The following is a 27,832-nucleotide window of genomic DNA, read 5'->3' as shown; positions in this document are numbered from 1 at the left end:
TTACGGAAAAAATGCAAAAAATGAAAACCTTAACATAGCAAAAGGCACTACAAGACCATAAGAACAAAGTGTCTATGAAGTTTCATGGAAATATCTCTGCTGGTTTTAGAGTTGTGCTCCGGAAACGATTCTTACACAAAAATCTGCCATTTTCAGCAATGTTTCCATGGTTACAGAAAAAAGTACAAAAAGTGAAAACCTTAAAATAGCAAAAGGTACTACTAGACCATAAGACCAATATGTCTATGAAGTTATGTGGAAATATCTCAACCTGGTTTTAGAGTTATGCTTCGGAAACGAACCTGGTACAAAAATATGATATTTTCAGCAATGTTTCCATGGTTACGGAAAAAATGCAAAAAATGAAAACCTAAAAATAGCAAAAGGCACTACTAGACCATAAGAACAATGTGTGTATGAAGTTTCATGGAAATATCTCTGCTGGTTTTGGAGTTGTGCTCCGGAAACGATTCTTACACAAAAATCTGCCATTTTCAGCAATGTTTCCATGGTTACAGAAAAAAGTACAAAAAGTGAAAACCTTAAAATAGCAAAAGGTACTACTAGACCATAAGACCAATATGTCTATGAAGTTATGTGGAAATATCTCTTCTGGTTTTAGAGTTATGCTTCGGAAACGAACCTGGTACAAAAATATGATATTTTCAGCAATGTTTCCATGGTTACGGAAAAAATGCAAAAAAAAGAAAACCTAAAAATAGCAAAAGGTACTACTAGACCATAAGACCAATGTGTGTATGAAGTTTCGTGGAAATATCTCTACTGGTTTTAGAATTATACTCCGGAAACCATTCGTACGGACGGACAGACGGACGGACAGACGGACGGACGGACGGAACCCATTTGTATATCCCCCGCCAACTTTGTTGGGCGGGGGATAAATATAAGCATTGAATGTATTTCAGTTGTCATTCATAGCCAATATGAATGCCAACTGAACAGAGGCAAATTCAACATGAAGCACTAGCGCACTTCATGGAATTTGCCTCTGTCCAGTTGGCATTCATATTGGCTATGAATGCCAACTGAAAGACATTCAATGCTTAAATGCCACATTATGTACAATTTTATATTCATGTTCTGTAGGAAAAATACCTGATATAATCCATGCATCTTACTCTAAGAGCATAGAAACCTACCTTTGTCATCTTGTTCTAAGAGCATAGAAACCTACCTTTGTCATCAAATCCAGAATGTGCTCCTGGTGAGAATTGTACTTGAGAACCCAGACAATGGCTTGGATAAACCAGCTTCCTCTTTTTTCTTGTCTATATGACCTGAATCCTTAAAAATACAGTTTTATCAACAGAGATCACCAAGACATCAGTCTATGATAAGTCCCCCCTTTCAAGGCATACTTTAGTGATGCATTCTTTGCCGGCAAACAAAAGTAATATTTTAACATCCTCAAATCTTTATATCTTCCCTCATATAATACCATACCATAAAATGACGTACTCTGGAGTAAAAATATAACATAATGATGAAAAGATATTTCATGGAATGTACAGAATGTACCTATAACTTATATTATATTAAGATTTTGGACTGCTGCCCGGTTTATATGTGATCATTTTTGGACAGTCACTTATAAACCAGTTAGGTAAATCCTTCAGGAGCACAGCTCGACATGTCAAGACATAATCCATTCCAGAAGAGTTTCAAAACACTTTTATAAGAAATATGTGTAGACATAGACATTATTGACATTATTTCAGTTTCTATATACAATGTATCACTAATCATGTAATCACCAGTAAAGACGTTCTGGTAGAGTAAGGCTATGTCCATCCTCGGAAGGCATTTCAGAAATGAATAGTATTCGTTATAGAAGAGTGACTATTGGTATTTTAGGTTCACCACATAATATATGTAATGATCAATGCATTGGTATGGTTGACTGCACTCATAAACACATTGAGTGAAAATGTGCATGCTTTACCTGTTACTGGTATGACATGTGATGAATAGAATGATATGGATGAATGCACATTGTTGTTATTTTCAGCATATGCTACCCACCCGGTTTATAAGTGATGAATGCTTTGTATAGTAGGGTTTTATTAACACAAAGGGAACTGTGTTTTAAGTTAGAGATAAGCCTCAAACTGTACTATATGTGTGAGAGGGAACAGCACTCGGCTCTAACGGGCCTCCTTGCTGTACCCTCTCACACATATAGTACAGTTTGAGGCTTATCCCCTTAATATGAAAACCATGTGACTCTCGGGTAGAATATCCCTATCCTTCAAATCCACATATGAAAGAGTCTTATAATATAAACCTCAACTTCCAAAACCGTAAATCCAAATATTTTGGATTTGGTCATACTTTGGCGTATTTGGCATTTGGCATGAAAGTGCCAAAATGAAACCCACCAAAATTTGACTACTTTGTTATCAAAAGTTTATCTCTATCTTATTTTGCATATTATACATACTAGAAAATGAATATAACCTGAGTTCATACTTTTATAAAATATGAAAAGTTTATTTATATTTATACATGTATTTACAAAATGTAATTGCATTTGATATAAATTGATTCATCTACTCCAAATTAAATCAAATTTTATGAAAATCAATTTCAATATACATGTAAATGATTTGATATTTATTAATGGAATTACACGCATAAGAAAGATGGTTTACTGTAAAGGAAAATCAGAGCATATCTAAACTAGGCATATATTTAACACTCCACCAGGGTTCTGTAATGGTCACATATTCATTCCTTCAAGTACACCTGATGCTAGGGTGCTATATAATGTATTGAAGTCCTATTTTATATGAAAAGGCCTATTTCAATTCACTATTATTTAATTGTCTTGGCCTTCTTTCCTTGATGAGTGAAACCTAATTTCATAAGAACAGAAGATGCAGAATATTTCACAAATGTTTTATTCCACTTAACAAGAAATCCCAGAAGAATCTTGTCACCCGCAAAAGAATGATCTATGTCTGATAATGAAAAGAAGAATCTTTTCCCTGTTTTTTATTTTTTTTTCAAACATACTACATATAAAAATTGAGACAGATAGCTTCAGTACTTTCTTAGAAATAGCGGTAACAAACAATGAAATCCAAGATGGCTGCCGGTTGGACCCAAAAGGCATTATGTACTAATAGAACCAAAGTGGAACCTACGTATGGAATTTGAGAGAGATCCCTTCAGTAATTTATGAGAAACAGCAGTAACTACACTGTTTCAAAATCCAAGATGGCGGCCTGTCGGTCATCTTGTTGACCAATCAATTACAAAATGCACAAGATCTAATTGTGACATGTGCCATCACATAAAGTTACCCCAATCTCCACAGAGCCTAAGAGTGACCTAGAGCTCCCCTGAATGATGATGTGACATTGTTTTACCGGTAAATAAATTTTATTTTGCAGAAGAAAAATGCTTTTTGAAAAGTTACTTCATTTAAAGTTAATATATTACGTACAGCAATGCCTATAATTGTATTAAATTTGTGTTCTCAACCATGTTCCTTTTTGTTCAATTTTGACCAATTGCATGTGGCTGCAAAAGTTGTCCAAAAAATGACCTCAAATAAGTTTTATGTCACTAGTAACAGTATGATCTACAACTTAGACAAGAGATCCCAGAGGGATCTTGGTGCCCACCAAAGAAAGATCTACGTCTGACAATTGAAAGAGGGATCTTTTCTGTGTTTTTCAAATTTTTACTAAATATTATTACATATGAAATTTGAGAAAGATCTTTTCAGTACTTTCTGAGATATATAACACTAACAAACTTCAATTATCAAAATCAAAGATGGCTACATGTCAGCCATCTTGTTGACCGATTGGGCCGAAAATGTAATATGCACAACTAAGGTCCTAGGGGAACCTATATATTAAATTTGAGACAGATCGCTTCAGTGCTTTCTGAGAAATAGCGATAACAAACTTTAACTATCAAAATCCAAGATGGTTGCCTGGTGGCCATCTTGTTTACCGATCGGTCCCAAAGTGCAATATGCGCAACTAGGGCCTTAGGGGAACCTATACATTAAATTTGAAATGATCCCTTCAGTACTTTCTGACAAATAGTGTTAACAAGCATTGTTTATGGACGGACGACATGTATGACATACGACGGTCGACAGATCACTGACCACCGACGAAAGGTGATTTGAATAGCCCACCACATAATGATGGTGAGCTGAAAATGCCATACATTTATTAAGTGCCTTTACTACATACAAAATAACATTATTTATAAAGACACAACATTTAATTGGAAGACATTAGACTTATTTTGGAAGTCATGCGACTTATTTTGGAAGTCATGCGACTTATTTTGGAAGTCATGCGACTTATTTTCAAAGACACATGACTTACTTTCAAAGACACATGACTTATTTTCAAAGACACATGACTTACTTTCAAAGACACATGACTTACTTTCAAAGACACATGACTTATTTGGGGAGCTGCTTGACTTATTTTGGATGACATGTAATCATGTCAAAACTTGTAAAATCTGTAATTATCATTAAAATGCGAGAACTTACCCTCAGGAGTTGCATAGCCAAAAAAGAAATCAGAGTGTTCATGGCTCTCTGATGGCTGCCTTTGAATCTTGTGTTTTGGTCCCTCTGCCACTGCACTGTCTTCCACTACCAAGTCATTGGGCACATTGTCGAATGCCTTACTTGTGTCCTCCTCCTCCTCCATATCTTCTGGACTTACTCCGGTAGAATTAGGTTTGGGTCCCTCAGATTTGTTCTGTTTTTCATCTTCGCTATTCCCTAATGGAGAATGAACACAGGGAGAACAGTCATCAAGTTACAAATGTAAAATACCTTCAGGTCAATTTCACTTGAAATTTACTTGAAAAATGACCTGAAATTGGGATTAATTTAATGTGAAGAAAACAATTTCAGGTCAAGTATTAATTATTTAACTGAATTGACAATTTTTCAGGTAAATTTAACCTGACAATTTTCACTTGACCTGAATTTAACTGAAGACATTTTGCCTGTGTATCACATCTAATCTGATAAATTCTCTAAAAAACCAAACATGAATCACAATCATGTTTCACTACATGATACACAGACACAACACTCGTCTTCACAGACACAACACTCCTCTTCATAGACACAACACTTGTCTTCACAGACAAAACACTTATCTTCACAGACACAACACTTGTCTTCATAGAAATCAACACTTATCTTGACAGACACAACACTCGTCTTCACAGACACCACACTCGTCGTTTTCAGAGAAACAACTCTCATCATCTTCACTTACACAACACTTGTCTTCACAGACACAACATTTGTCTTCATAGTGTTACATGAACGAATAACAGAAATGAGAAACCAGCAGCTAAATTCAAAACAAAATTTAATTATATATACAATATTATACAGAGATGGTTTACAATATCTAAAGTAATTGGTGGTGGTACAAGATTAGTACGATGATTTAATGTGTTACTTATCTGTATGCGAATGTCCTAGTATAACCCTTGATCCTTCCAGGTTTCAAATTAACAATAATCACAAATCCACGAGGAAAATGAATGTGCACAGATGATTTGTGAAGTTCCAGGCAATATGAATAAATCCACACAAAGTGTTGTAATAATCCACAGATAAAGTCACAATAGCTCTCCCAATAGAATCTTATATGGCACGTAGTACAATTCTTGATATGTCTCATTACAGGTCTCATTACAGTTCTGATTAGCTTTGGACAGTTGGAGTATATATAGCTAAACCCTAGTTCAAGAATATTGGAGAACTTTCTACTTCTAGAAATATCTAACTAAAAACAGTAAACAAATAAACACACAGAACTTTCTGGAAATAGATCATTCTAGATCTCTACTTATAATCAACATGTTTACAAACATATTTGTTTATACATGATAACATTCTAGAAAGTTCTATAACCTAGATTAATGATATGACCTTTATAGGATGTATTGATAATAACGCTATAGGAGTTATCTCCCTTATCTCATAACTACATGTATTTAGTGTCATACATAACACATCCCTCCTTAAAGAAAAGAAAGTTTTCTTGAAAAGGAAACTTTCTTGACATATCAAGTTACATTTAAATACTTGATAAAGCATCAGCCAGAATATTGTCTTTCCCTTTGATATGTTTGATGTCAAGATTGTACTCTTGCAAAGTCAAACCCCACCTGAGAATTCTTTGATTTTTGTTTTTCATTTTCCCAATGAAAGTCAAAGGGTTGTGGTCGGTGAAGACCAACACAGGCACAACTGTAGTGCAGAGATATACATCAAATTGGTTCAAGGCCAAAATCAACGCTAAACATTCTTTCTCAATGGTGGAATAATTTCTCTGGTGTTTGTCAAACTTTTTCGAGAAATAACAAATTGGATGGTCAATTTGTTCAGAACCTTCTTGCATCAAAACAGCACCAACACCTACATCGCTGGCGTCAACAAACAGTTTAAACTGTTTATTAAAATCTGGAGCAGTCAGAACTGGTGAGTTTGATAGTATGGCTTTCAGTTTCTCAAAGGCAGACTTACATTCGTCTGACCAGGCAAATTTGACATTTTTCTTTAACAAAGCAGTAAGTGGAGCTGCTATAACAGAGAAATTTTGACAAAATTTTCTGTAGTATCCAGCCATACCAAGAAATCTCATCAGCTCTCTCTTTCCTCCAGGAGTTGGAAAATCTATAATTGATTCTACTTTGGCCTGAACAGGTTTAACCTGCCCTTGTCCTACAACATGGCCTAAAAATTCAACAGTTGCATGACAAAATTCACATTTCAATAAGTTTACAGTCAATTTCATGGTAGTGAGTCTTTCGAAGAATTCACGAATCCCGCGTAGATGGTCTTCCCACGTGTCGTGGTAGTTGATGACGTCATCAATGTATCCATCACAGCCTTCCAGGTCTGATATCACGCTGTTAAGAAGACGTTGAAATGTTGCCGGGGCATTCTTCATACCAAACGGCATAACTTTGTACTGGTACAAACCTTGTGAGGTTACAAATGCCGGCACTTCTTTTGCTCTTTCTGTTAATGGCACCTGCCAATATCCTTTCAACAGGTCAAACTTGCTTACATACTTGGCTTTGCCAACTTTGTCAATACACGAGTCAATCCTTGGAATTGGATAAGAGTTTGTTTTACTGACAGAGCTTACTTTTCTGAAGTCAGTACAGAACCGGTATGTCTTATCTGGCTTTGGTACCAGAACACATGGAGAGCTCCATTCACTTTTGCTTGGTTCAATAATATCATTGTCCAACATGTATTGAATTTCTTTCTTTAAATGTTCTTCTTTCAAAGGATTGACACGGTAAGGGTGTTGCTTGACAGGTGATGCATCGCCTACATCCACGTCATGATAGATAGCATCTGTTTTGCCTGGTGTATCCGGAAACAAATGTTTAAACTCAAGTATCAAATCTTTCAGTTCATTGAGTTCCTTTTCTGATAGATGACACAGTTTCTTGTTCAAGTTCGCGAGCACATCTGAGTTCCGTAACTTAACACCACAGTCTAAACCTACACCTGGTACACCACCATCTAAGTCTAATTTACAAATATCAGCTGTACTTTCACTTTGTGATGGTACAGAGGCCAAAGTATCAATAGGTTGAGAGGTCTTGCTCTCATCTCTATCTACAAAAAGCAAAAATTTTGTCACCTGGATCAAAACACTTCAAACTGCACGGGCATCTTTATCATACCATGTTTTCATTTTGGTTTGCGTAAGGGCCAAATTTTCTTTTGCCAATTCACATGCCCTTGTCAACCTTTGCTTAAAGTTACACACGTACTCTAAGAGATTCACTTTAGAATCTTCGTCAAAAATTTTGTCTTTCAAAATTTTCAAAGGACCACGTACAGTGTGTCCAAACACAAGTTCAAAGGGACTGAAGCCAAGAGATTCTTGTACAGATTCTTTAACGCCAAACAACAACATGTGTATACCTTCGTCCCAATCTCTTTTGTTTTCAAAACAATAAGATCTCATCCTATTCTTCAATGTCTGATGAAAACGTTCTAAAGCACCCTGAGACTCTGGATGATAAGCACTAGACTTATACTGCTTGATCTAGAGCTGGTACATGACTTGTTGAAAAATACCAGACATGAAATTCGAACCTTGGTCCGATTGGACAGCTTTTGGAAGACCAACCAATGTAAAGAATTTAACCAAAGCCTTGACTATGTTAGGGGCCTTAATATTTCTGAGTGGAATGGCTTCAGGAAAGCGTGTGGAAGCACACATAATAGTTAAAAGATACTCATTCCCAGACTTAGTTTTGGGTAGAGGACCTACACAGTCTATAATGACTCTACTAAATGGTTCCTCAAATGCTGGAATGGGGTGCAAAGGTGCCACAGGGATTTTCTGATTAGGTTTCCCTACCACCCGACAAGTATGACAAGACCTACAAAAATCAGCCACATCCCGTTTCAACTTGGGCCAAAAGAAGTGATCTAAGATCCTGTTTTAAGTCTTGGTCACACCTAAATGCCCTGCCATAGGTACGTCATGAGACAAACTCAGAATATCTTGCCTATACCTCGGTGGGACAACTATTTGATTGACAACCTTCCAGTCTTCTTCAGGAGACACATCAGGGGGACGCCACTTGCGCATCAACACACCTGACCAACGGAATTAACAAACCGGGACTTTCTCAGCCTCTTCCTCACTCAAAGCCCGATTACACAATAAGGAGATTTCAGGATCTTTCTCCTGTTCTACTATAAGCTCCTCTCTAGACAAAGATGATTTACTCATCATGTCAGCCAAAGAAGTACCCTTGTTAGGAATAACTCCATCACCATCAAAGTCTACAGGATTGCTCAAAAGATCACACTTGCTCCCGATATCCTCTATATCATGAGCCAAGAAAGTGTCACCTAACCCTGGACTATAATGATCCTCAACTACTGCAACATCAGAAACCTTCTTACTCATTGAACGAGTTACAGCACAAGAAGGGAAAATACCAGGAAGTTCCTGTTGAATAGTCTCAGCATCACCTGTTTTATCTGGAATACTGGACACTAAGGGATCTACCCTAACTTTCTCTCCAGCCAAGTCATTGCCTAAAATGAGCGACACGCCCTCTATGGGAAGTTCCGGTCTAACACCAATGGTGACAGGCCCAGTAACCAAGTCTGACTTTAAATAAACACAATGGAGAGGCACATTAACAAAACCTAACTCTACACCTTGAAGCAAAACACTACTACCACACGAGGTCTCCTCAGACAAAGGCACTACGCCATCTAATATTAAAGAATGAGAAGCCCCAGTATCTCTCAAAATCTTCACAGGTTTCAAGTTGGTGATATCACTAGTAAGTGAAACAAAACCTTCAGAAATGAAGGGAGAGTACTTCTCCAAGACACTATCAGACTCTGAGCTCTTAATCTCAACTGACACTTTAGAATCTTCCACAATATCACTAAGTTTCTGACTAGGCTTTGACATAGCTAACACAGATGGAACTGACTGTTTACGCCTTTGCTCCTTACGCTGGAGAGAAAAACATTCAGACACAACATGTCCTACTTTCTTGCAGTAATTACAAACAGGACCAGAAGGAGACCCCACACCTGCCCTATGATCTGTTTTAGAATCAGACTTAGTCTTGTCACCTAATTTTGGTTTGTCATTAGAAGGGCCACTAAAGGTTGGGTTCCTAGGCTGACCAAATTTACTAGTACCTAAGGTACTGTTTTTGTCTTGAGAACTGTTTTTAACAAATGAGCCTTTGTGGGTGAGAGCGAAATCATCAGCCATTGTAGCTGCTTCACTGAGTGTTTCAACCTTTCTCTCATCTAAATGAGTTTTTATGTTTATGTGGACACAACGTTTAAACTCCTCTATCAACAATAATTGCCTCAATTTACCGAAATCCTCATCAATTTCTTTAGAATCACACCACCTATTAAATAATTGTTCCTTTTCTCTGGCAAATTCTACATGAGTTTGTTCATCTCTCTTTCTCGAGTTTCGAAATTTCTGGCGGTAAGCCTCAGGAACTAACTCATAAGCTTTCAAAATAGCTTTCTTGACTACGTGGTAATTTGAAATGTCATCTACAGATAAAGAAGAATAAATGTCTCTAGCTTTACCAATCAAGACACTTTGAAGAAGCATTGTAAGCTTATCTTCAGGCCATTTCATACTATCAGCTATTTTCTCAAAATGCAGAAAATACTTGTCAACTTCTTTCTCTTGAAAAGGAGGAACTAACCTAATGTTTCTACTGACATCAAAACCTCTGTTTCACTTGAACTGTCCTGAGAAGCTAGTTCTAATTCTTTCATTCTAAGTTCTGTTTCAGCTTGAATTTTATGCTTCTCTAGCTCTAACATCTGATCTCTCTCTTTTTCTTTTAATTCTTTCTCAATTTCTTTTTCTCTTTACTCTTTTTCTATTTCTCTTTCTCTCATTTCTTTCTCTATTCGTTTCATTTTCATTTCATGTTCAAGTTCCATTTGTCTAATTTGGATTTCTGAAGTGACTGTTTCCTCTATATTATCTAATGCACTAGAGTCAAATTTGCCATTGTCAACAAAATATCTTATAATTACATTCCTAATTTCAGCTTTCCTCAAATTAGTTTTGATAGTTAGGCCTAAATGTTTACCCAATAACAGTAAATCCTTCTTACTAACTTGCATAAGAACATCCAGGGATGGCGCTTTAACAAACTGTTCTACCTGCATAGTAGTCATGTTTATCTAGCTGTTGGTTTCAAATGTAAACTCAAAGTTTGTACACAAATTTTGAAAATTTCTTAATTAATTTTTCAAAGTTAGATTTCACAAATTAAATATCGATCTCGGACACGAGACCCAATTCCTGTTACATGAACGAATAACAAAAATGAGAAACCAGCAGCTAAATTCAAAACACAATTTAATTATATATAAAATATTATACAGAGATGGTTTACAATATCTAAAGTAATGATTGGTGGTACAAGAGTAATACAATGATTTAAAGTGTTACTTATCTGTATGCGAATGTCCTGGTATAACCCTTGATCCTTCCAGGTTTCAAATTAACAATAATCACAAATCCACGAGGAAAATGAATGTCCACAGATGATTTGTAAAGTTCCAGGCAATATGAATAAATCCACACAAAGTGTTAAAATAATCCACAGATAAAGTCACAATAGCTCTCCCAATAGAATCTTATATGGCACAGTACAATTCTTGATATGTCTCATTACAGGTCTCATTACAGTTCTGATTAGCTTTGGACAGTTGGAGTATATATAGCTAAGCCCTTAAGTTCAAGAATATTGGAGAACCTTCTACTTCTAGAAATATCTAACTAAAAACAGTAAACAAATAAACACACAGAACTTTCTGGAAAAAGATCATTCTAGATCTCTACTTATAATCAACATGTTTACAAACATATTTGTTTATACATGATAACATTCTAGAAAGTTCTATAACCTAGATTAATGATATGACCTTTACAGGATGTATTGATAATAACGCTATAGGAGTTATCTCCCTTATCTCATAACTACATGTATTTAGTGTCATACATAACAATAGACATCAACACTCATCTTGACAGACACAACACTCGTCTTCACAGACACCACACTCGTCGTTTTCAGAGACACAACACTCATCATCTTCACAGACACAACACTTGTCTTCATAGACACAACACACTTGTCTCACAGACACAACACTTGTCTCTTCACAGACACAACACTTGTCTTCATAGACACAACACTTCACAGACACAACACTCGTCTTCACAGACACAACACTCATCTTGACAGACACAACACTCGTCTTCACAGACACAACACTCGTCTTCACAGACACAACACTCGTCTTCACAGACACAACACTCGTCTTCACAGACACAACACTCGTCTTCACAGACACAACACTCGTCTTCACAGACACAACACTCGTCTTCACAGACACAACACTCGTCTTCACAGACACAACACTCGTCATCTTCACAGACACAACACTCGTCTTCACAGACACAACACTCATCTTCACAGACACAACACTCGTCTTCACAGACACAACACTCGTCTTCACAGACACAACACTCTTCATCTTCACAGACACAACACTCGTCTTCACAGACACAACACTCGTCATCTTCACACAACACAGACACTCGTCTTCACAGACACAACACTCCATCTTCATAGACACAACACACATCATCTTCACAGACACAACACTCGTCTTCACAGACACAACACTCGTCTTTCACAGACACCACACATCATCTTCACAGACACAACACTCGTCTCCACAGACACAACACTCGTCTTCACAGACACAAAACCTTACAGAGACACACACTCGTCTTCACAGACACAACACTCGTCTTCACAGACACAACACTCGTCTTCACAGACACAACACTCGTCATCTTCACAGACACAACACTCTCGTCTTCACAGACACAACACTCGTCTTCACAGACACAACACTCGTTTCATCTTGACAGACACAACACTCGTTTCACAGACACAACATCTCGTCTTCACAGACACAACACTCGTCTTCACAGACACAACACTCATCTTTCACAGACACAACACTCGTCTTCACAGACACAACACTCGTCTTCACAGACACAACACTCATCTTCACAGACACAACACTCGTCTTCACAGACACAACACTCATCATCTTCACAGACACAACACTCGTCTTCACAGACACAACACTCGTCTTCACAGACACAACACTCGTCTTCACAGACACAACACTCGTCTTCACAGACACAACACTCGTCTTCACAGACACAACACTCGTCGTCTTCACAGACACAACACTCGTCTTCACAGACACAACACTCGTCTTCACAGACACAACACTCGTCTTCACAGACACAACACTCGTCTTCACAGACACAACACTCGTCTTCACAGACACAACACTCATCTTGACAGACACAACACTCGTCGTCTTCACAGACACAACAATTGTCATCTTCACAGACACAACACTCATCTTCACAGACACAACACTCATCTTCGCATCTCTTCACAGACACAACACTCGTCTTTCACAGACACAACACTCGTCTTCACAGACACAACACTCGTCTTCACAGACACAACTCATCTTCACAGACACAACACTCTCTCACAGACACAACACTCGTCTTCACAGACACAACACTCTCATCTTCACAGACACAACACTCGTCTTCACAGACACAACACTCATCTTCACAGACACAACACTCGTCTTCACAGACACAACACTCGTCTTCACAGACACAACACTCGTCTTCACAGACACAACACTCGTCTTCACAGACACAACACTCATCTTGACAGACACAACACTCGTCTTCACAGACACAACACTCTCATCTTCACAGACACAACACTCGTCTTCACAGACACAACACTCATCATCTTCACAGACACAACACACTCATCTTCACAGACACAACACTCGTCTTCACAGACACAACACTCGTCTTTCACAGACACAACACTTCTTCACAGACACAACACTCGTCTTCACAGACACAACACTCGTCATCTTCACAGACACAACACTCGTCATCTTCACAGACACAACACTCGTCGTCTTCACAGACACAACACTCATCTTCACAGACACAACACTCGTCTTCACAGACACAACACTCGTCATCTTCACAGACACAACACTCGTCTTCACAGACACAACACTCATCTTCACAGACACAACACTCGTCTTCACAGACACAACACTCAGACACAACCCTAAACACAACACAACACTCATCTTCACAGACACAACACTCGTCTTCACAGACACAACACTCATCTTCACAGACACAACACTCGTCTTCACAGACACAACACTCGTCTTCACAGACACAACACTCGTCTTCACAGACACAACACTCGTCTTCACAGACACAACACTCATCTTCACAGACACAACACTCGTCTCTTCACAGACACAACACTCGTCTTCACAGACACAACACTCGTCTTCACAGACACAACACTCATCATCTTCACAGACACAACACTCGTCTTCACAGACACAACACTCGTCATCTTCACAGACACAACACTCGTCTTCACAGACACAACACTCATCATCTTCACAGACACAACCCTCGTCTTCACAGACACAACACTCGTCTTCACAGACACAACACTCATCTTGACAGACACAACACTCGTGTTCACAGACACAACACTCGTCTTCACAGACACAACACTCGTCTTCACAGACACAACACTCGTCTTCACAGACACAACACTCATCTCTTCACAGACACAACACTCGTCTTCACAGACACAACACTCGTCTTCACAGACACAACACTCGTCTTCACAGACACAACACTCGTCTTCACAGACACAACACTCATCTTGACAGACACAACACTCGTTTTCACAGACACAACACTCGTCTTCACAGACACAACACTCGTCTTCACAGACACAACACTCGTCTTCACAGACACAACACTCATCTTGACAGACACAACACTCGTCTTCACAGACACAACACTCGTCTTCACAGACACAACACTCATCTTCACAGACACAACACTCGTCACAGACACAACACTCTCTTCACAGACACAACACTCGTCTTCACAGACACAACACTCGTCGTCTTCACAGACACACAACACTCATCTTCACAGACACAACACAACATCGTCTTCACAGACACAACACTCATCTTGACAGACACAACACTCGTCGTCTTCACAGACACAACACTCATCTTCACAGACACAACACTCATCTTCACAGACACACACTCATCTTGACAGACACAACACTCGTGTTCACAGACACAACACTCTCTTCACAGACACAACACTCGTCTTCACAGACACAACACTTGAAAACATCACTCTTTCACAGACACAACACTTCGTCTTCACAGACACAACACTCGTCTTCACAGACACAACACTCGTCTTCACAGACACAACACTCATCTTTCACAGACACAACACTCGTCTTCACAGACACAACACTCGTCTTCACAGACACAACACTCATCTTCACAGACACAACACTCGTCTTCACAGACACAACACTCATCTTCACAGACACAACACTCGTCTTCACAGACACAACACTCGTCTTCACAGACACAACACTCGTCTTCACAGACACAACACTCGTCTTCACAGACACAACACTCGTCTTCACAGACACAACACTCGTCTTCACAGACACAACACTCGTCTCCACAGACACAACACTCTTCATCTTCACACACAACACTCATCTTCACAGACACAACACTCATCATCTTCACAGACACAACACTCGTCTTCACAGACACAACACTCGTCTTCACAGACACAACACTCGTCTTCACAGACACAACACTCGTCTTCACAGACACAACACTCGTCTTCACAGACACAACACTCGTCTTCACAGACACAACACTCGTCTTCACAGACACAACACTCGTCTTCACAGACACAACACTCGTCTTCACAGACACAACATTCGTCTTCACAGACACAACACTCATCTTGACAGACACAACACGTCTCTCACAGACACAACACTCGTCTTCACAGACACAACACTCGTCATCTTCACAGACACAACACACACAACACTCTTTCACAGACACAACACTCGTCTTCACAGACACAACACTCATCTTCACAGACACACACACTCGTCTTCACAGACACAACACTCATCTTCAGACACAACACTCATCCACAGACACAACACTCGTCTTCACAGACACCACAATCGTCTTCATAGACACAACATTTGTCTTCACAGACACAACCCTCGTCTTCACAGACACAACACTCATCATCTTCACAGACACAACCCTCGTCTTCACAGACACAACACTCGTCTTCACAGACACAACACTCATCTTGACAGACACAACACTCGTCTTCACAGACACAACACTCGTCTTCACAGACACAACACTCGTCTTCACAGACACAACACTCGTCTTCACAGACACAACACTCGTCTTTCACAGACACAACACTCGTCTTCACAGACACAACACTCGTCTTCACAGACACAACACTCGTCTTCACAGACACAACACTCGTCTTCACAGACACAACACTCATCTTCACAGACACAACACTCGTCTTCACAGACACAACACTCATCTTGACAGACACAACACTCGTCTTCACAGACACAACACTCATCTTCACAGACACAACACTCGTCATTTCACAGACACAAACATTCATCTTCACAGACACAACACTCATCTTCACAGACACAACACTCGTCTTCACAGACACAACACTCATCATTCACAGACACAACACTCGTCTTCACAGACACAACACTCGTCTTCACAGACACAACACTCGTCTTCACAGACACAACACTCGTCATCTTCACAGACACAACACTCGTCTTCACAGACACAACACTCGTCATCTTCACAGACACAACACTCGTCTTCACAGACACAACACTCATCTTCACAGACACAACACTCGTCTTCACAGACACAACACTCATCTTGACAGACACAACACTCGTCTTCACAGACACAACACTCATCTTCACAGACACAACACTCGTCTTCACAGACACAACACTCGTCTTCACAGACACAACACTCTCTTCACAGACACAACACTCGTCTTCACAGACACAACACTCGTCTTCAAAGACACAACACTCGTCTCCACAGACACAACACTCGTCTCGTCTTCACAGACACAACACTCGTCTTCACAGACACAACACTTCATCATCTTCACAGACACAACACTCTCATCTTCACAGACACAACACTCGTCTTCACAGACACAACACTCGTCTTCACAGACACAACACTCGTCTTCACAGACACAACACTCGTCATCTTCACAGACACAACACTCGTCTTCAGACACAACACTCGTGTCTTCACAGACACAACTCGTTCTTCACAGACACAACACTCGTCATCTTCACAGACACAACACTCGTCTTCACAGACACAACACTCGTCTCCACAACACAACACTCGTCATTCACAGACACAACAACTCGTCTTCACAGACACAACACTCGTCTTCACAGACACAACACTCGTCTTCACAACACAACACTCGTCTTCACAGACACAACACTCGTCTTCACAGACACAACACTCGTCTTCACAGACACAACACTCGTCTTCACAGACACAACACTCGTCTTCACAGACACAACACTCGTCTTCACAGACACAACACTCGTCTTTCACAGACACAACACTCGTCTTTCACAGACACAACACTCATCTTCACAGACACAACACTCGTCTTCACAGACACAACACTCATCTTCACAGACACAACACTCGTCTTCACAGACACAACACTCGTCTTCACAGACACAACACTCTTCATCTTCACAGACACAACACTCGTCTTCACAGACACAACACTCGTCTTCACAGACACAACACTCGTCATCTTCACAGACACAACACTCGTCTTCACAGACACAACACTCGTCTTCACAGACACAACACTCGTCTTCACAGACACAACACTCGTCTTCACAGACACAACACTCGTCTTCACAGACACAACACTCATCTTCACAGACACAACACTCGTCTTCACAGACACAACACTCGTCTTCACAGACACAACACTCTTCATCTTCACAGACACAACACTCGTCTTCACAGACACAACACTCGTCTTTCACAGACACAACACTCGTCTTCACAGACACAACACTCGTCTTCACAGACACAACACTCGTCTTCACAGACACAACACTCATCTTGACAGACACAACACTCGTCGTCTTCACAGACACAACAATTGTCATCTTCACAGACACAACACTCGTCTTCACAGACACAACACTCGTCTTCACAGACACAACACTCGTCTTCACAGACACAACACTCGTCTCGTCTTCACAGACACAACACTTCATCTTCACAGACACAACACTCGTCTTCACAGACACAACACTCATCATCTTCACAGACACAACACTCGTCTTCACAGACACAACACTCATCTTCACAGACACAACACTCGTCTTCACAGACACAACACTCGTCTTCACAGACACAACACTCGTCTTCACAGACACAACACTCGTCATCTTCACAGACACAACACTCGTCTTCACAGACACAACACTCGTCATCTTCACAGACACAACACTCATCTTCACAGACACAACACTCGTCTCTCACAGACACAACACTCGTCTTCACAGACACAACACTCGTCTTCACAGACACAACACTCGTCTTCACAGACACAACACTCGTCTTCACAGACACAACACTCGTCTTCACAGACACAACACTCGTCTTCACAGACACAACACTCATCTTGACAGACACAACACTCGTGTTCACAGACACAACACTCATCTTGACAGACACAACACTCGTGTTCACAGACACAACACTCGTCTTCACAGACACAACACTCATCTTTCACAGACACAACACTCGTCTTCACAGACACAACACTCGTCTTCACAGACACAACACTCGTCATCTTCACAGACACAACACTCGTCTTCACAGACACAACACTCGTCTTCACAGACACAACACTCGTCTTCACAGACACAACACTCATCTTCACAGACACAACACTCGTCTTCACAGACACAACACTCGTCGTCTTCACAGACACAACAATTGTCATCTTCACAGACACAACACTCGTCTTCACAGACACAACACTCGTCATCTTCACAGACACAACACTCGTCTTCACAGACACAACACTCGTCTTCACAGACACAACACTCATCTTCACAGACACAACACTCGTCTTCACAGACACAACACTCGTCTTCACAGACACAACACTCGTCTTCACAGACACAACACTCGTCTTCACAGACACAACACTCGTCTTCACAGACACAACACTCGTCTTCACAGACACAACACTCGTCTTCACAGACACAACACTCGTCATCTTCACAGACACAACACTCGTCATTCACAGACACAACACTCGTCTTCACAGACACAACACTCGTCTTCACAGACACAACACTCGTCTTCACAGACACAACACTCGTCTTCACAGACACAACACTCGTCTTCTTCACAGACACAACACTCGTCTTCACAGACACAACACTCATCATTTCACAGACACAACACTCATCTTCACAGACACAACACTCGTCTTCACAGACACAACACTTCATCTTCACAGACACAACACTCGTCTTCACAGACACAACACTCGTCTTCACAGACACAACACTCATCATCGTCTTCACAGACACAACCCTCGTCTTCACAGACACAACACTCGTCTTCACAGAAACAACACTCGTCTTCACAGACACAACACTCGTCTTCACAGACACAACACTCGTCTTCACAGACACAACACAGACACAACACTCGTCTTCACAGACACAACACTCGTCTTCACAGACACAACACTCGTCTTCACAGACACAACACTCGTCTTCACAGACACAACACTCATCTTGACAGACACAACACTCGTCACATAACTTCACAGACACAACACTCATCTTCACAGACACAACACTCGTCGTCTTCACAGACACAAACACTCTTCATTTCACAGACACAACACTCGTCTTCACAGACAGACACCCTTCATAGACACAACACTCGTCTTACATAGGACACAACACTCTTTTCCTCACAGACACAACACTCGTCTTCACAGACACAAGACACTCATCTTCATAGACACAAACACTCGTCTTCACAGACACAACACTCGTCTTCACAGACACAACACTCGTCTTTCACAGACACAACACTCGTCTTCACAGACACAACACTCGTCTTCACAGACACAACACTCATCTTGACAGACACAACACTCGTCTTCACAGACACAACACTCGTCTTCACAGACACAACACTCGTCTTCACAGCTTTTGTTACTCAACTTAAACACCTATTATCATCTTCACACCACAATAGCTAAGTTTTGAACATACAACTGAAATTCTGATATCCATGTACCAGCAAAAAATTTAACCTCAACAACTCACAGACTCATCCATATATCAGTAGTACTGAGAACAATGAGGGTGTCATGCAGGACGTCCTAGAAATCCCAGAGAGATGTGGATGTTCACCATTGATAGATCTTTATTGGTCAAAACGAATGATGGGAGTTTCAGACATGTTTTCTAAGACGAGGATTGTGATTGTTAAAACGCCAAAATAACACTTGGTTCAGGTTATGTTAGTTTCATTAAGGAAAAGTTTCAGCATAATCTCACTGGTAGAACTTGAAAAAAAAAGTTTGAAGTAGGTCTGGTGTTGGAAAATTACGATTTAAAGGCAACATTTATTGGGTATCCTTTAAATTTTAATTGCACCAGTGGAAAAAGCTTTAAAATATACTTTACAAGGTGGCAGCTGTGGGAGCCATTTTAGATTTTGTACCACCCAAAACCCAAAAAGAAAGGAAAGTTTCAACTAAATTCTACAGGTAGATCTAGAGAAGAATTCTAAAATGCAGAATGTTTAAGGACTGCACATGACATAAGACAATGGAAGAAGAACAATGCATTGATGGCTTGATGTTACCTTGAACCCTAAACTTTAGATTAGGTGAGTAAAATAAAACTTACTGCAAGACTGGAATAGGAATATCTTTGGTTTGCCTTTTAGTTCTGGACAATTGATGCTGTTGAAGTTTTTTACAATGTCATTAACCCGAACCACACCGCCATCAGTTCCATATACTCCTTGTTGACAGCCATGAGTTAGGATTGTAAACACACAACAGTTGCTGTTTCTGTGGCCCACCCAATGGCTACTCTCTTCAGCAATCCTCAGCATGTCCTTCATATATAAAACATAATTCAACCAACAAGGGCTCTATGGGCCAAAATCACTCACCTGGTAATCATGGTGGAAACTATAAAGACATCAGATAGTCAATACAAATTTCTAGATCTGGCTGAGGTAAACTTAAATGAACTTGGTTACATTAAAATAGTGACACGCTATGAATCCAATATCAGGTTTTTATGCCTCTGAATTTTCGACAATAAGCCATTTGAAAAGTTAAGTCTATTTATCTAGCTCTTGTGATCTTGAATGTAAGTCAAGGTCATTCTTTTGAACTAACTTGGTAGCTCTTCATTCCAGCATGTCACAGACCTAATATGAGGTTTCTAGGTGTTTTGATTAGTGACAAGAAACCATTTAAAGATTTTAGCCTATTTGATCCCTGTAACCATAAATGAAGGTCAAGGTCATTTGTTTGAACAAACTCAGTAGCCCTTTTTCCCAGCAATAGAGCATGTTCTTTGCCTAAAATCAAGACTGTATGTCTCATTCTTTTGGAATTGTTTAAAAGGAAAAGGTGATGCCAGGTCGGCAAACCAACATAAAGACAACAGTACACAGGGCCACAGGGATACACATAATTAAGTTCACTTGCCCAAAGGGAAATAAGTCATGTGGTGTATTGACAATACATAGATTGTATTGTCTAATTTTGGTCAAAGATTTCTTGATAACTAGAATTAAACTCTACACCGTATATTGTTTCCGTTGTATTTCTGCAACGTTTTTAAATGGTGTTTTTCTTTTTAATAGATTTCTAAAACAGTTAAGTTACATATACATTGTATATGGTTAACATGAGTATAGTACTTACAAGAAGTTAATGGTATCTATTTATTTCCAATCAAGGTTCCTAATGATTATATAACGAAATCTAAACAGGTTCACTCAACAAAAATTCTACTTACAGGTAGCTTCCACCTGCTATCCTAATGATGTTTGTTAAATGTGTATCAATATAATGCTTATAATTAAGTAGTTTATTATAACCATGTTTTACTGTATTGGGCATGTTAGCATGTACGTCTAAATTTTGGGAGATTACTTGTACTTACCGCACTGTTTAAGTTGTTGTAGATTTTGACAGAGAAGTGAAGCTGACAAAGGACCCGTGACAGTTTGTCGCGGTCAAGGTCAGAACCCTTTCGCTCATTGTGACAGTCAAATATAGTAAAAACCTTCAGGTAAAGAAACAAACAGATTTAGCATCATAGTATAAACCTTCAGGTAAAGAAACAAACAGATTAGCAGTCATAGTATAAACCTTCAGGTAAAGAAACAAACAGATTAGCAGTCATAGTATAAACCTTCAGGTAAAGAAACAAACAGATTAGCAGTCATAGTATAAACCTTCAGGTAAAGAAACAAACAGATTAGCAGTCATAGTATAAACCTTCAGGTAAGAAACAAACAGATTCAGTCATAGTATAAACCTTCAGGTAAAGAAACAAACAGATTAGCAGTCATAGTATAAACCTTCAGGTAAAGAAACAAACAGATTAGCAGTCATAGTATAAACCTTCAGGTAAAGAAACAAACAGATTAGCAGTCATAGTATAAACCTTCAGGTAAAGAAACAAACAGATTAGCAGTCATAGTATAAACCTTCAGGTAAAGAAACAAACAGATTAGCAGTCATAGTATAAACCTTCAGGTAAAGAAACAAACAGATTAGCAGTCATAGTATAAACCTTCAGGTAAAGAAACAAACAGATTAGCAGTCATAGTATAAACCTTCAGGTAAAGAAACAAACAGATTAGCAGTCATAGTATAAACCTTCAGGTAAAGAAACAAACAGATTAGCAGTCATAGTATAAAACCTTCAGGTAAAGAAACAAACAGATTAGCAGTCATAGTATAAACCTTCAGGTAAAGAAACAAACAGATTAGCAGTCATAGTATAAACCTTCAGGTAAAGAAACAAACAGATTAGCAGTCATAGTATAAACCTTCAGGTAAAGAAACAAACAGATTAGCAGTCATAGTATAAACCTTCAGGTAAAGAAACAAACAGATTAGCAGTCATAGTATAAACCTTCAGGTAAAGAAACAAACAGATTAGCAGTATAAGAAACAAAGTCATAGTATAAACCTTCAGGTAAAGAAACAAACAGATTAGCAGTCATAGTATAAACCTTCAGGTAAAGAAACAAACAGATTAGCAGTCATAGTATAAACCTTCAGGTAAAGAAACAAACAGATTAGCAGTCATAGTATAAACCTCCAGGTAAAGAAACAAACAGATTAGCAGTCATAGTATAAACCTTCAGGTAAAGAAACAAACAGATTAGCAGTCATAGTATAAACCTTCAGGTAAAGAAACAAACAGATTAGCAGTCATAGTATAAACCTTCAGGTAAAGAAACAAACAGATTAGCAGTCATAGTATAAACCTTCAGGTAAAGAAACAAACAGATTAGCAGTCATAGTATAAACCTTCAGGTAAAGAAACAAACAGATTAGCAGTCATAGTATAAACCTTCAGGTAAAGAAACAAACAGATTAGCAGTCATAGTATAAACCTTCAGGTAAAGAAACAAACAGATTAGCAGTCATAGTATAAACCTCAGGTAAAGAAACAAACAGATTAGCAGTCATAGTATAAACCTCAGGTAAAGAAACAAACAGATTAGCAGTCATAGTATAAACCTTCAGGTAAAGAAACAAACAGATTAGCAGTCATAGTATAAACCTTCAGGTAAAGAAACAAACAGATTAGCAGTCATAGTATAAACCTTCAGGTAAAGAAACAAACAGATTAGCAGTCATAGTATAAACCTTCAGGTAAAGAAACAAACAGATTAGCAGTCAAGTATAAACCTCCAGATTAGCAGTCATAGTATAAACCTCCAGGTAAAGAAACAAACAGATTAGCAGTCATAGTATAAACCTTCAGGTAAAGAAACAAACAGATTAGCAGTCATAGTATAAACCTTCAGGTAAAGAAACAAACAGATTAGCAGTCATAGTATAAACCTCCAGGTAAAGAAACAAACAGATTAGCAGTCATAGTATAAACCTTCAGGTAAAGAAACAAACAGATTAGCAGTCATAGTATAAACCTTCAGGTAAAGAAACAAACAGATTAGCAGTCATAGTATAAACCTCCAGGTAAAGAAACAAACAGATTAGCAGTCATAGTATAAACCTCCAGGTAAAGAAACAAACAGATTAGCAGTCATAGTATAAACCTTCAGGTAAAGAAACAAACAGATTAGCAGTCATAGTATAAACCTTCAGGTAAAGAAACAAACAGATTAGCAGTCATAGTATAAACCTTCAGGTAAAGAAACAAACAGATTAGCAGTCATAGTATAAACCTTCAGGTAAAGAAACAAACAGATTAGCAGTCATAGTATAAACCTTCAGGTAAAGAAACAAACAGATTAGCAGTCATAGTATAAACCTTCAGGTAAAGAAACAAACAGATTAGCAGTCATAGTATAAACCTTCAGGTAAAGAAACAAACAGATTAGCAGTCATAGTATAAACCTTCAGGTAAAGAAACAAACAGATTAGCAGTCATAGTATAAACCTTCAGGTAAAGAAACAAACAGATTAGCAGTCATAGTATAAACCTTCAGGTAAAGAAACAAACAGATTAGCAGTCATAGTATAAACCTTCAGGTAAAGAAACAAACAGATTAGCAGTCATAGTATAAACCTTCAGGTAAAGAAACAAACAGATTAGCAGTCATAGTATAAACCTTCAGGTAAAGAAACAAACAGATTAGCAGTCATAGTATAAACCTTCAGGTAAAGAAACAAACAGATTAGCAGTCATAGTATAAACCTTCAGGTAAAGAAACAAACAGATTAGCAGTCATAGTATAAACCTTCAGGTAAAGAAACAAACAGATTAGCAGTCATAGTATAAACCTTCAGGTAAAGAAACAAACAGATTAGCAGTCATAGTATAAACCTTCAGGTAAAGAAACAAACAGATTAGCAGTCATAGTATAAACCTTCAGGTAAAGAAACAAACAGATTAGCAGTCATAGTATAAACCTTCAGGTAAAGAAACAAACAGATTAGCAGTCATAGTATAAACCTTCCAGGTAAAGAAACAAACAGATTAGCAGTCATAGTATAAACCTTCAGGTAAAGAAACAAACAGATTAGCAGTCATAGTATAAACCTTCAGGTAAAGAAACAAACAGATTAGCAGTCATAGTATAAACCTCCAGGTAAAGAAACAAACAGATTAGCAGTCATAGTATAAACCTTCAGGTAAAGAAACAAACAGATTAGCAGTCATAGTATAAACCTTCAGGTAAAGAAACAAACAGATTAGCAGTCATAGTATAAACCTCCAGGTAAAGAAACAAACAGATTAGCAGTCATAGTATAAACCTTCAGGTAAAGAAACAAACAGATTAGCAGTCATAGTATAAACCTCCAGGTAAAGAAACAAACAGATTAGCAGTCATAGTATAAACCTTCAGGTAAAGAAAAAAACAGATTAGCAGTCATAGTATAAACCTTCAGGTAAAGAAACAAACAGATTAGCAGTCATAGTATAAACCTTCAGGTAAAGAAACAAACAGATTAGCAGTCATAGTATAAACCTTCAGGTAAAGAAACAAACAGATTAGCAGTCATAGTATAAACCTTCAGGTAAAGAAACAAACAGATTAGCAGTCATAGTATAAACCTTCAGGTAAAGAAACAAACAGATTAGCAGTCATAGTATAAACCTAGGTAAAGAAACAAACAGATTAGCAGTCATAGTATAAACCTTCAGGTAAAGAAACAAACAGATTAGCAGTCATAGTATAAACCTTCAGGTAAAGAAACAAACAGATTAGCAGTCATAGTATAAACCTTCAGGTAAAGAAACAAACAGATTAGCAGTCATAGTATAAACCTTCAGGTAAAGAAACAAACAGATTAGCAGTCATAGTATAAACCTTCAGGTAAAGAAACAAACAGATTAGCAGTCATAGTATAAACCTTCAGGTAAAGAAACAAACAGATTAGCAGTCATAGTATAAACCTTCAGGTAAAGAAACAAACAGATTAGCAGTCATAGTATAAACCTTCAGGTAAAGAAACAAACAGATTAGCAGTCATAGTATAAACCTTCAGGTAAAGAAACAAACAGATTAGCAGTCATAGTATAAACCTTCAGGTAAAGAAACAAACAGATTAGCAGTCATAGTATAAACCTTCAGGTAAAGAAACAAACAGATTAGCAGTCATAGTATAAACCTTCAGGTAAAGAAACAAACAGATTAGCAGTCATAGTATAAACCTTCAGGTAAAGAAACAAACAGATTAGCAGTCATAGTATAAACCTTCAGGTAAAGAAACAAACAGATTAGCAGTCATAGTATAAACCTTCAGGTAAAGAAACAAACAGATTAGCAGTCATAGTATAAACCTTCAGGTAAAGAAACAAACAGATTAGCAGTCATAGTATAAACCTTCAGGTAAAGAAACAAACAGATTAGCAGTCATAGTATAAACCTTCAGGTAAAGAAACAAACAGATTAGCAGTCATAGTATAAACCTTCAGGTAAAGAAACAAACAGATTAGCAGTCATAGTATAAACCTTCAGGTAAAGAAACAAACAGATTAGCAGTCATAGTATAAACCTTCAGGTAAAGAAACAAACAGATTAGCAGTCATAGTATAAACCTTCAGGTAAAGAAACAAACAGATTAGCAGTCATAGTATAAACCTTCAGGTAAAGAAACAAACAGATTAGCAGTCATAGTATAAACCTCCAGGTAAAGAAACAAACAGATTAGCAGTCATAGTATAAACCTTCAGGTAAAGAAACAAACAGATTAGCAGTCATAGTATAAACCTCCAGGTAAAGAAACAAACAGATTAGCAGTCATAGTATAAACCTTCAGGTAAAGAAACAAACAGATTAGCAGTCATAGTATAAACCTTCAGGTAAAGAAACAAACAGATTAGCAGTCATAGTATAAACCTCCAGGTAAAGAAACAAACAGATTAGCAGTCATAGTATAAACCTTCAGGTAAAGAAACAAACAGATTAGCAGTCATAGTATAAACCTTCAGGTAAAGAAACAAACAGATTAGCAGTCATAGTATAAACCTTCAGGTAAAGAAACAAACAGATTAGCAGTCATAGTATAAAAGGTAAAGAAACAACAGATTAGCATGTAAAGAAAGAAACAAACAGATTAGCAGTCATAGTATAAACCTCCAGGTAAAGAAACAAACAGATTAGCAGTCATAGTATAAACCTCCAGGTAAAGAAACAAACAGATTAGCAGTCATAGTATAAACCTTCAGGTAAAGAAACAAACAGATTAGCAGTCATAGTATAAACCTTCAGGTAAAGAAACAAACAGATTAGCAGTCATAGTATAAACCTCCAGGTAAAGAAACAAACAGATTAGCAGTCATAGTATAAACCTCCAGGTAAAGAAACAAACAGATTAGCAGTCATAGTATAAACCTTCAGGTAAAGAAACAAACAGATTAGCAGTCATAGTATAAACCTTCAGGTAAAGAAACAAACAGATTAGCAGTCATAGTATAAACCTCCAAAAGAAACAAACAGATTAGCAGTCATAGTATAAACCTTCCAGGTAAAGAAACAAACAGATTAGCAGTCATAGTATAAACCTCCAGGTAAAGAAACAAACAGATTAGCAGTCATAGTATAAACCTTCAGGTAAAGAAACAAACAGATTAGCAGTCATAGTATAAACCTTCAGGTAAAGAAACAAACAGATTAGCAGTCATAGTATAAACCTCCAGGTAAAGAAACAAACAGATTAGCAGTCATAGTATAAACCTTCAGGTAAAAGAAACAAACAGATTAGCAGTCATAGTATAAACCTCCAGGTAAAGAAACAAACAGATTAGCAGTCATAGTATAAACCTCCAGGTAAAGAAACAAACAGATTAGCAGTCATAGTATAAACCTCCAGGTAAAGAAACAAACAGATTAGCCAGTCATAGTATAAACCTTCAGTAAAGAAACAAACAGATTAGCAGTCATAGTATAAACCTTCAGGTAAAGAAA

At 38.3% G+C, this 27,832-nt stretch overlaps 1 protein-coding gene across 1 annotated transcript in view; it reads right to left on the bottom strand.

Annotated features, from left to right (window-relative positions):
* Positions 1 to 971: 971 nt before the first annotated feature.
* The window catches only part of LOC138326812 (caspase-9-like), a 40,260-nt gene continuing 13,399 nt past the window's right edge, over positions 972 to 27,832 (bottom strand). Inside the window, exons 3-7 of the mRNA XM_069272814.1 lie at positions 21,877 to 21,999; positions 20,599 to 20,812; positions 4,547 to 4,783; positions 1,196 to 1,305; positions 972 to 1,046 (exon numbers count right to left, since the gene is read on the bottom strand). Of these exons, the coding sequence (XP_069128915.1) occupies positions 972 to 1,046; positions 1,196 to 1,305; positions 4,547 to 4,783; positions 20,599 to 20,812; positions 21,877 to 21,999 (759 nt within the window). The remainder of the gene's footprint in view (positions 1,047 to 1,195; positions 1,306 to 4,546; positions 4,784 to 20,598; positions 20,813 to 21,876; positions 22,000 to 27,832) is intronic.

This window comes from Argopecten irradians, chromosome 7 (genome assembly GCF_041381155.1).
Source record: "Argopecten irradians isolate NY chromosome 7, Ai_NY, whole genome shotgun sequence".
Taxonomy (NCBI): domain Eukaryota; kingdom Metazoa; phylum Mollusca; class Bivalvia; order Pectinida; family Pectinidae; genus Argopecten; species Argopecten irradians.
This window is presented reverse-complemented; position numbering and strand designations above follow the sequence as displayed.